This window comes from Hyposmocoma kahamanoa, unplaced genomic scaffold (assembly GCF_003589595.1).
Source record: "Hyposmocoma kahamanoa isolate Upper Pololo Valley unplaced genomic scaffold, ASM358959v1 98865, whole genome shotgun sequence".
Taxonomy (NCBI): Eukaryota; Metazoa; Arthropoda; class Insecta; order Lepidoptera; family Cosmopterigidae; genus Hyposmocoma; species Hyposmocoma kahamanoa.
The window spans coordinates 4,978-17,491 of NW_020655711.1; the positions used below are offsets into that span (position 1 = coordinate 4,978).

The window sequence follows — 12,514 nt, forward strand, 5'->3', positions numbered from 1 at the left end:
AGGCATCCTTTTGAGATGTTTAACAATATACACACAGACGGACAAAGACTTATTATTTTACCATCTGAAGAAAGAATGGCACAGTCAACAGCACGTCAAGCTATACACCATACGTTCCCAAATTTTTTGGGTCACCCCCGATTTAGGCAAGTAAATGTTGTAAGTAAAAGTAAATTTAAATGTTGTTGCCTAGTAAATAGAATTCATATTCGCCATTAATCAGCATGAAGGTCGGTTCTTTTTTCATAATAAAGTTACAAATATGTATTCAATATAATATAAATAAATGGAGAAAAGTTGACCTTGTTAATAAAGCTGTCTTTTTGGGAGTGACCTTAGATCGTAAACTCTAATGGTTTCCACATACCTATAGCTTCTTTGGCCAGCAGATAGAGTATAATGTCTTACGTGATTCTTATGTGGGGTAAAGCGGCAGATATACAAACTATATTAACGAGAGATGAGCGATTCGTTCTGTGTACCGTTTAGATTCTCGGATTTTTCTCAGAGAAAAGTTTAAGGAGACTGGTATCACGACTGTGGCATTACAGTACATTTACTCAAATATTTTGTATGCCCGTAAAAATGTACATAATTTCGTTAAGAAAGAAGATATCCATAATATTAACCTTAGAACTAAGTCCAAACTCATGGTATCACGTTTTCGTTTAACTAAGGTAAACGATTATTTTATGGGGAACTGTATACACTTTTACAATAATATTCCATAGCATATTTAAGATTACCATTTTTTAAGTTTAATACTTACATTAAAAGTATTTTAATTGAAGGGTCATATTACAAAATTGTAGACTACGTGTTAGATAAAGATGTATGGATAGACAACCTGAGTCTAGATTCCACACAAATATGATTCAAAATGTATTCTATAGCATTTAAGTTTATTTGAAAAGAGCAATCCCGAGAGTTTCTAGCTCGTTCTTCTCAGGGAGGTCAGCGTAGTGAACGAGCAGTAGCTTAAAACATGACGTTTTCAAGTGTAAAAGTTTTACCTATAGAATAAATGATTATTTGACTTTGACTTCAAGGTTTTTTACAATTTAATTGTTATACAAATATTGACGTTCAACACGATCGTTAAGCATTATTTATGAATACAAAGTCGCATCGATTTCTGGCCCTTGGAACTGTTAAAACTTTTATAAGTAATGGCTAATGGCTATGCGTCGAATGACTAATAATCATTGATCGGAAGGAATAGGTAGAGTTTACCTAAACTTCGATAAGCAGATATAGCAAATGGAGACTGACTTACGATTACATTTGTTTGTCCCGGATTATTTTCGGGATTCGGGAAATATTTGGTACATTAAAAATTGACGTTATTTGGGATAGGTTCGTCCAGGGAAGTACTGCCACCTTACCTATTTCTGCCGCCCCACAGTGGGGTATTTGACCTCAAAATGCGGTCAAAATTATTTCTTGCCATTCTTTTATTTGAGATCATTTAAAATTCTGTTTTCAATACTGTATAGTTAATTTACCGTAATAATACAGGGTAAAAAAATGAAATATTTTACATTTATTGGCAAAAATAGTAATACATACACGCGATACAAGGCTTCACTACAAAAAATCATTTCGACACCCACAATTTTCGACATTCAACTCTTGAACTTTTAAGGACCCACTTGCACAAACAGTTTTACAGTTTATTATAGTAAGAAAGGGTGGCTTGTTCTAAATTTTTTTTTTCTCAAAAAAATCCGAGACAAAAAAATGTAAGTAGTCGCAAGACAGTCTCCACTTTTTGTCTCTGTTCCTCGAAGTTTAGGTAGATGGACTCTATCTGTTCCGATCACTGCTAATAATAATAAATAAGTTGCTAGACAACTACACCAGCTACCTGATCTCAATCTAGGAAATTCCTTCTGCTATGAGAACCAAAGTATATGAATTCCCCGACATTTTGTTGCAGTCACCTCCTGGTGAAGTGACCCAAGCTGTAAAGGACGCCATCGACATAGGCTACCGGCACATCGACTGCGCATACGTCTACGGGAACGAGAAAGAAGTGGGAGAAGCTATCAATGTTAAGATAAAGGAGGGAGTTGTTAAAAGGTTAGTTCATATCTCACTGTTCACCATACCACTGATTACTCAATAGTTACTACGTAACAGATACGTCACTCTGATACAAAATCGAAAATACCACCAGGCACCAGGCGGTCACTACGAGGAAAACGGAACCTAAGCACGCGCTCAGAGAGGTGAAAATAACGTTGCCCGCCGTGTGCAGTCGTGCGGAACCGAATGCTCGTAAATAAAAGACATGTTTGAACGCTTGCGGTAGGCACTTATCGCGTAACCTTGAGCGAGTGACGTACCTTGGCTATATAATAAACTATAAACTTTTTCATTTAGTCTTCTATTTATGAGTGTAAGTGTACCGTACCTTCATTAAATGTCGTCTTCATTTCATCAGCCTCTTCATCATTTGTACATTTCTCAATTTTTACCTACGCTAATGAAAATACCTACGCTACAATAGCCTACTAAATCTGACTAATGGCACCAGGCGGTCGCTACAAGGAAAACGGAACCTAAGCACGCGCTCAGAGAGGTGAAAATAACGTTGCCCGCCGTGTGCAGTCGTGCGGAGACGAATGCTCATAAATAAAAGACTTATATGGGCGCTAGCGCCGATGTCGGCGCAGTCAGCGGTAGGCACTTATAGTGTAACCTTGAGCGAGTGACGGAACCCTTACCATATGCCGTCAGTCCGGAGTCACGGTGGCGCTTTCTTTTTCTTCCACAACTTCGACAGCGTTTCGATTTGGAAGGGTAAGGGTGTTGGTGAAATTACAGGCACATGGGACTTGTCAACTTACGTCTTATATTGACGGGCGCATGTGGCAGTCCCCTCAGTACTTTGACATTTAAAGCTCAGTGTCAGGCGCAGGACTTGTTTGCCACATCACATGTATCATGGACAGTAACGGCGTTTACTAATTAAATATCAGTATATGACAGTACGGGGTACTCCGTATCGCATCTCAAAGAGCCAGTAATTAACTGCGTGAAAAAATATTCACCATAAGCGCAGCTATTTTGCACGATTTAACCTTCACTGGGTTCGCGGAGTAGCTAATTAATTTACTTCCGATACCGCCGCTTTTGAAATGTTGAATCGTTCCCTAATTATTTTTCTTCGTCTTTCTTTTTTTTAATAATACTAAGTGACGGGACCAACAAGTTGTGTGCTTGGTTGTAAGCGACACACCTGATCAGCTGCAGTATCACTCAGAGTTTTAATCCGCTAACATCGGAGGGGCCATTGCCACTGCGGCCGTCATCCTGAGACATAAGTTGACAAGTCTTATGTGCCTGAAATTTCACCAACTCACATTACTGCATGGCGGCAGAAATAGGTAAGGTAGCAGTACTTCCCTGGGTGAACTCTTTCACAGGGAGCTCTACTGCTATTAAATTCCTCGCAAAATTCCCGAAGGGAAAAGACGTGTCCTTCAATCATGTAAACCTAACTGCTTACAAAGCAGCAATATATACGGTGTTTTTTAAATGGGACAGTATGGGGAATCCGAAACCATGAAAGATACAAGGAAACTGTTTAGGAACCGTTATTTTTTTATCAATCGTGAGTTGTCCATAAAAATGAATACAGTTAATTAAAAATTTGTTTAGTGCTAATCGATTTAGTTTCTTGAAGGGATCATTTCATTGTATCGGACGAAAAAATCGGGACAGCCCAAGTTGGTCAAATTTAATGAAAAGTTTTTTTTTTATACAAAATTAAAAAACATTTTGTTAAATTTGACCAACTTCTGCTGTCTCGATTATTTTCTTCCAATACAATAAAATCATTATTATAAGAAACTGAGTCTATCAGTGTTACAAAAAATAGACCTTTTTTTTTAAATTAATTTTACAATATCTCTAACAACTGTGGTCTGTTCCATTCGGGGGTGTGGGAAAAACAGCTAAACATCTAATTATAAAACAAACGTATTTATATTTCATCGGTAATTAAATATGTAATTTTTCAATCTTCGCCCATTATAGCAAAGCTCAAGTTAAACTGGTAGATTTGAAGTGAAACAATTGACGACACCCGTCAATCGTTTCGAATTCGGGCCGGCTAATCGGAGCGCAGTTGTCACCGTAATGATTTGGCGGACAAACAAATTAAATTATATAAGTCTATAGGTTATATACTCGACGTTAGGCTCTAACTATTTTTCCCAGGAAGGACCTGTTCATCACCTCGAAGCTCTGGAATACCTTTCACCGCCCTGACCTGGTGAAGTGTGCTCTGCAGAAGTCACTGGAAAATCTCAACCTTCAATATCTTGACTTGTATCTTATTCACTGGCCGCAAGCATACAAGGTACCAAGAAAACAAAATCTTACCTCTTATAATTTGTTAGGAGATTTTTTTAGAGCTTGAAGTTAACATTACCGCTTGGCGGCAGAAATAGGTAAGGTGGCAGTACTTCTCTGGGCGAACTCTTTTACAAGGAGCTCTACTGCTGCTTCAAGCTCTTTCTCCGTGGCTTAGTTGGCATAGCATCTGGCACGGTTTGCTAGAAGACGTTGGTTCGAAACCAGCCAGAATTTTCTTAGAGTTCGGTCTATATATTAATAATTATTCAAATGGTATAAACTTGATGTACTGCTGAACCGTTTTTATAAGCGCCTAATTTGGAGACCTAAAAATACTCAAAATACAGAACCGTAAAGAACTATTTTTTATGTATATTGATTAACAGGAAGGGGGCGACAACTTCCCATCAGACGCTGACGGAAAGGTCCAGTTCTCTGATGTGGACTATGTGGATACATGGAAGGCGCTAGAGCCTCTGGTTGACGAAGGACTAACTAAGAGTATTGGCGTTTCGAATTTCAACTCGAAACAGCTGACCAGAGTGCTGGAGATTGCGAGGATTAAACCTGTTACTAATCAGGTAAGTTATTAAAATAAAAATAAAAATCATTTATTTCAAATGTCTATGATCCATATTCTTAAATTATAAAGTTAGTTAATCACTTTAGAAACTTCAAAATAAAAAATAAAATTAACGTAAAAAAAATATTAAAAGTATAAATCTAAATCAAAATTAAATATTAAAATCTAAATCACAAAATAAAAACCATAATTAAAATAAGATGAAATAATATTAAAATAATAAGCAACCGAATCAAATGCCACGGTGGTTTTTGGGCAATTAAGGATTTTTTGTTAAAATTGTTAAAACTGAAGTTGACCATTGCATTGTTGACCAATTTCATACCAATTAGTTGACATTATAATTTTCTTTTTCTTGTAACCAAGTGATGGGACGAACAATTCGCGCGACTGGTGGTAAGCGACACGCCTGTCCATAACAGTTATAGTGCCACTCAGAGCTTTAAATCGCAACGATCTGAGGGGCACTACCACTACTCCTGTCACCTCGAGGTATAAGTTGACAAGTCCCATGTGCTTGTAATTTCACCAGCACCCTTACCCTTCAAAACTGAAACATAGTAATGCTCATATTAGTACTTGGCGGCAGAAATAGGTAAGGTAGCAGAACTTCCCTCCAAGGAACAAGGAGTTCTACTGCTTTTTTTAAAGTTTAATTTGGTGTGTGCTTATAAATTCTAATTAATATAGTGAGGGGACTTGAAGAATACTTTAAGCGAATCTAATAAAATATAGACTGTTTAGAAAATGAAACTATTTTTCCGGATTTAAATCACGTATATTTACGAACCAACGGACCTCACGAATTTTTCTATGTGCTTGCGTCGTCTCTTTGTACTTGGTCTTTCAACGACTTTTTAGTCGTAGCGCCATTTATGAGAAATCTATGACAGATTTATCACCCAATTTATTAATAATTATAACAAACTAGTGGAGTAATTTCACAAAAAATAATTGAATATCAATTCAATAAAAAAAAATTTAATTAATACAGTGAATAGCGACATCTCTCGCCAGGACTGGTAGCTGTAAAGGTACTAACTGGGTGATAAATCTGTCATAGATTTGTTATAGATGGCGCTACGACTAAAAAGTCGTTGAAAAACCAAGTACAAAGACATGACGTATATTTGTTTTTTCAAACAAACCAACGTTTCGGGCCCTTTACAGGTCCCATGGTCACGGTTGTCTGAGGTGGTACAGTCTTCAACCAGATGTCTAATATTAATGCAAACCACCCTATTTTTTCACTATACTTACAAGAGTTATTAATTAAAAATCTTATTTTTAATTTTACAAAGAAAACATTCCAATTTACGCTACATTTTTTATTAAGTTAAATTTATTATTAATTAATGGAAATTAGAATAAATTAGAAATATTAATTAGTACTGCAGTCTTATGTCTGTTTGAGATTTTTCATCAGAGGAAATACTGGATCTCAAACTAGTGGTAAGGAGAAACCATTTTCCCTATGATTATGATACCTTTTAATTTCAATGGCCTCTCGCAACATCCTGGGTAAATAACGTACTTCTTTTGCAAGGACCTGGGGTTTGTCAAACTTCATTGAGTAGGTTTATCCATGACATGCTCGCACACTACAGATTTTTCGTCCTTCGGCGTAGGCTTAGGTGTTTTAAGGCATACTGACATTATTATTACGCTGCTGCGATTAAAAATTTACCATAATTGTTAGTATTAGGAATGGGTAATATAGCTTTTTCTGAATATCATATCAAATTATATATCAATATTCGAAATCGGATTTTGAAACTATATATTTTCTGAAACTATACATTCATGGATACAGCCCGCGTGCGCGCTGTGTTGATATATTGCCGTTACTCATATGCGGAATCAGATTTCGAAACTATATATTATTGGATATAGTTCTACAAGTGCCAATGTTAGTATACAGTTTCGAAGACGCACAAAAAATGGTTTCGCGTTGATATCCACTCAGTGAATATCCGATACGAAACAATATCGGTATATAGTTTTTAAGATACACGATATCGGATATTCGATATTGCCACAACATATAGATTCAATAATATAATACGATTTGTAACGCCCATTCCTATATATATATACAAGGTCAAGGTTACAAAGTAACATTCTATATTTGAATTTAATCGATTATTTGTACGTATGTCAACATTTACACAGTTTACAGTCACTGTTATCAATAGCAACCACGTGTTATATATATATATATATATATATATATGATTTGTCAATTTATGTCATGAGGATTTGTATTTGTAAACTCTCTGTAACACAAAATTAAGAAATTAACTTACTTAATGCACTCAATACATAGCTATTTTTACACTTAGTATCTTGAAAATAGTCCAGCAAAATATCATCAGACCAATCTATCACCGGCGGCAACTCTTGTATGACGCTTCTATTAAACAACGTAACATCGTCTTCTGTCAATCCCGTGCTATTGAAACCCGTGAACCAATTCGTGACAAATATATATATATATATATGTGTCTTATATTATGTTGGGACTCTCCCTCCAGACTGGAGGGCCTACCCCACTAAAATCCCCCCGGGTTTACCTCTCGCCGCTTGAGTCGCCGTGGGATCAGTGGAGCATTCACCACGACGTGCGTCCGTCACCCTGAGACATAAGTTGACAAGTTCCATCTGCCCGTAATTTCACCAGCACCCTTACCCTTCAAAACTGGAACGCAATAATGCTGTTATTACTGCATGGCGGCAGAGCTCTAATGCAACTAGTATATAGGACTATACTTACCGCCTTCGTCAATAATATTTCTTTCCAGGTTGAATGTCACCCGTATCTGAATCAGCAGCGTTTGAAAGAGTTCTGCGAAGCACGTGGCGTGACTATCACCGCGTACTCTCCGCTTGGCTCCCCTGACAGACCCTGGGCCAAACCCGGAGACCCTCAGCTCATGGATGACCCAAAGTTGAAAGCTATTGCTGATAGATTGGGGAAGACCGTCGCTCAGGTCCTCATTCGGTAAGAAACTCATACCATACATACCTTGGAACTTTCTATTGACTTCTGTATTTTTTTTTAAACTTTACTCCGTCTAACCATTTATTACACTTTGAACGTGCCTATGAAGTTCCTTAATTATTGATAGGCAAATATAGACAAAAAAATTAAATACTTCATGGAATCTGTTTCTTCTTTACATAGTAAAACGACACGGGCTCTTTAGCTCCGATTCCGATATTTATAAAGCAGACAGATTATGTAACGAAGATTATGCAAGTTGATTTCTTTTTTATATAGGTTTTGATACCTGTCTAATTAATTATAATGAAAATAAATAAACTTGAAATAATTATAATAAATTCTAATGGTTTACTGTTCCGTCGAAGTCGCACGTTATCTCATTTCTTATACCTAATATAATGTGGAAAATGTCAAATTGTTAAATCGATTAAATCTTTTTTTTACTTTTTCAACGAATTAATTGTTTTTGAACGAATTAAAACTACAATTAAACAGTCATTTTCAGGAAAGCTTTTTGTACTCAATTTTGGTGACAATTTTTATTATTTAATTACTCGAATATATCAGTCACCAAAATTGAGTACAAAAAACTTACCCGAAAATTACCCTAAACTTCTTTATAAATAAATTACTTCTTCATAAATAAAGTCGATTGTTATAAGAAATCGAATCAGTAACGCATTAGGACATCACTAATTGACCAGTAGTCGAGCTGTTAAAAGTAAAATAAATGGTTAGACTATAAAAGAACGGCTAATACATAAATATTATTGAATGATAAAACAATAATTACATAAATAACAATTCATTTAAAAAAATACGTTTATGGTTGATTATAAATACAATAACACAACTAATAAAATAAAACATTTTTAACAAACAAATTAAACAATTTTATTAATAAATATTTAATTTAATACATATTTATCTAATAAATATTTATTAAATATTTAATTTAATAACTAATATAATAAAATCGCAAAGAACCCGAGTCTGTACTTTCAATATTTTAAAGCAAAAGTCAGTGCTTAACGCCATCTATACAATTTATTGCAAACTAACCGATCTAAATGATTTAATTTCATTGAAAAACTTTAGATTTGTTATCTTTTCAACGACAGCTGTTGTCACCAATTATCATATTTGTAAATGAATTTTAGTTTAACAGTTTTGCAATTCTTTTTAATATTTCTTATTTATAACCAACCTCAAAATTTCGAGATTCAATGATACAAGAGTCGCCATCTACATTTTAAAGTATGTACAAAAATGAATTTGAATGAATTGACACCCAAAATGGTATTTATGCGTAGTTTTTAAATCCTATTGATTTGTATTAGCGATATTGTTTAATGTATTTTGAGTATGTATTCTTGAGTATTCGCTAATTGCATAGAGATTGCTTTTTTTTTATAATAATCGGTTTTTGTTCCGAAGCTCCTTAAAATTGTAAACGTAAAAATCTTTCCGGCTTCTAAAAATGCGCGCCAAGATATTACTTTTTAAATTATCATAGACAATTTTTTAAAAGTTCTTCTTTGTTTAAAGGTAGCTAGTGGCAAAAGCCGCATGGTCTTTTGGGCCAAACCAATTTTAATTAAATAATAAAAAAAGGAAGTAATATAAAACAGTAATTATAGCATAGTAGTAGAATAAAATTGATTAAATATTTTTCTATTTTATACCATTTTTTTTTACCAGCTACCAAATCGACCGCGGTAACATAGTGATCCCTAAGTCCGTGAACAAAGGACGCATTTCGAGTAATTTCGACGTGTTCGATTTTAAACTGAGCCAAGAAGACCTCGACTTGATTAATAGCTTCGATTGTAATGGACGTCTCGTGCCGATGACTTCGTGAGTATAATTACACTAACTATTTTCCATACGTGTTTTACGGAATTTGACGATTGTATCTTTTTAATCAGACTCATTATTTAACGTTATAATTTTGTCGCTTTGTCATTATAATTACTTTAGTCGCAGTAGGGCTCCTTGAGAAAGAGTTCGTCCAGAGAAGTACTGCCATATTAATAATAATAATAACACACACACTCAACATAGCCCCGCACTAGGGAAACCCTGTGTCGCGGGTGCCATGGATACACACATAGACAACCACAAATTACACCCAATCTCACGAGATAAATAAATGTAGGTCATACAAATATTTCTCCCGGCCCGGGAATCGAACCTGGGACCTGTGCGTGGCAGTACCCACAGAGACATAAGTTGACAAGTCCCACGTGCCTGTAATTTCACTCCTTACCCTTCAAGACCGGAATACAGTAATGGTCACATTACCACTTGGCGGCAGAAATAGGTAAGGTACTCCTAACATTATTACGAAGATGTACACATACAGTTTTATATAATAATTAGTTTATTATGTAACTTATTATTATAAGTACTTTGAATCACTATTTACAAGCAATATTGTTTCAAGCTGAGACGGCAGCATGTTGGCAATACAAAAATTGTCATAAATTGTTATGTAAAATATGGTAACCCGACCACTTCTTCGACTCCGTGTATCGTGTCATGTACGTGTGTGCTCTGTACAATATTAAACAATTTAAAGCAGTACAAAACAGTTTGTTTAAATTTATCAGCAACTACAGTCTACGCTCCCAACAGGCAGTAGTTCCGTGGTAGATATGATATACACAATCAAGATGATGACAATTCATCTGCTGCTGCGACGTATATGAGTTGTAGCACATATGTTAATGGATGAAGCACAAAATCATGGAAGGGAAAAAAAACAAAGCCAGAGAAAAAATTATTTGAACCAGAAAATGGATTTGAAGATGACCAATTGAGTGCGGTGTTGTCCATTGGTCAGATTGATGATCAGACTGCTCTTGTCAGTGGATTTTTTTTATAGAAAGCATTGGAACCACAAGAAACAAGTCTCTCCCGTGGTTCCACTAGTAGGACAAATTAGCGAGAAAACAGCGGAACTTACCGCGTTTTGAAAGGTTCTGGTGAAATTGCAGGCACTTGTCAACTTATGTTTGGGTATTGTGACGGGCGCAATGGCAGTGTGCTTCAGATCTTTGCGATTGAAAGCTCTGCTGCATTGTTATGGACAGACATGTCACTTACCACCAGGTGCACGATTTGTTAGTCCCGTCAATTTGTGTCATAATAAAAGAAAATTACAATGTCAACTAATTGGTATGAAATTGGTCAACAATGCAATGGTCAACTTCCGTAATACATTATTGGTTGATCTAGGGAAATTTATTATTACAATTTTACAAAATTTGTTTTCTGTTTTCCAGATCTTCGGGCCACAAGTACCATCCATTTGAAAACGATGAATTTTAAACCGTGTGGTATCTTCATCTATGTTACTAGAAATGTTTTATTTTGTCGAATAAGTTAATAAACCTGTATTTGTATTGTTCTTATATTTATTTGCCTGTATTATAAATAAAATAAAAACCTTGTTGAAGAATAATTTGTGTACTTTCAACTCATGATGGGCCGTACAAACGTTCGAGTAAACAAATCAACGGAAATAAAAACAAGGAGATATTAGAAGAAACATAATTTTATAATCTATTTATTTATTCATAGTAGGAACACCAAAAGAACATACTACCTGTATAGTATGTTGACAAGAGATAGCATATAAAAACGGGTGTGTTATCGATTAAATATTATATGTATAAAAATGAGAGTAAAGAATATTTTACTGTGTACAAAGAGTATAAAAAGCCGTAAACCGTAAAATTAAATATCAGAATATGATAATACGGGGCATCGAGTATAACCAGAAATAGGAGACAAATTAACGGCCATCCATCCGTGGCAACTCATCAGACAAATGGGCCTTATATCACTTTTAAATATCAACTCTCGTTTGCACTGAAATCACAAATTTACAACGCCAACAACTGACCTGTGTATACGTCTCCGTATATTCCAAAAATATACTGTATTTATTGTAATAATAATAATATCTCTAACTATGGGGGGGCTGTTCCATTCGGTGGTGTGGGAAAAACAGCAAAACATCTAATTACAAAACAAACGGAATCACATTTCATAGGTAATTAAATATGTAATTTTTCAATTTTCGTCCGTTATTGACAACACCCGTCAGTTGTTTCGAATTCGGGCTGGCCAATAGGAACGCAGTTGTCATCCTAATGATTTGGCAAAACAGTTTTCAAACAAATTAAATGACATTTCGTCTCTATTTCTGGTTATACATATATTCGATGATACGGGGTAACCCGTTTATATATGGGTCTCAGAAAACCAACTATGGGGTTTACAGTCAGACTTGTAGGGCTTTCAGTATAGTTGCCGTCTACTGCTTCTCCTCCATAGAGAAGCATCGACAACGTTCTATTAAAATTTAAAGATCTACATTGAACTTTTCTATTGAATCAATATAAGCACTACGGCACAGGACAATAGTGACCATTCTACTGTGCGTCTCTATTTAAGGAGAGGTGTTTCAACGCGGGCCTAGATTTTAGTTGAGGTGTGGGGAATCGCCCCTCGCGTCACTTGCTAACGCGTGTCGGGTATATTTGTGGCGGTGG

General features: G+C 35.5%; 1 protein-coding gene across 1 annotated transcript; it reads left to right on the plus strand.

The window, feature by feature from the left end:
- Positions 1–224: 224 nt before the first annotated feature.
- LOC113238923 (aldose reductase-like) lies at positions 225–11,359 on the plus strand. The gene is made up of 7 exons (XM_026475772.1): positions 225–230; positions 1,940–2,082; positions 4,228–4,369; positions 4,752–4,946; positions 7,750–7,949; positions 9,654–9,809; positions 11,240–11,359. Exons 1-7 carry the CDS (start codon positions 225–227, stop codon positions 11,283–11,285), a joined length of 888 nt encoding a protein of 295 aa, XP_026331557.1. The 3' UTR covers positions 11,286–11,359.
- Positions 11,360–12,514: the final 1,155 nt, after the last annotated feature.

Bases quoted from the DNA above. Each gene is read 5' to 3' on its own strand.
- LOC113238923 (XM_026475772.1), top strand. The intron at 4,370-4,751 runs GTACCAAGAAAA...ATTGATTAACAG, and splicing joins ACTGGCCGCAAGCATACAAG to GAAGGGGGCGACAACTTCCC. The intron at 7,950-9,653 runs GTAAGAAACTCA...TTTTTTTACCAG, and splicing joins GTCGCTCAGGTCCTCATTCG to CTACCAAATCGACCGCGGTA.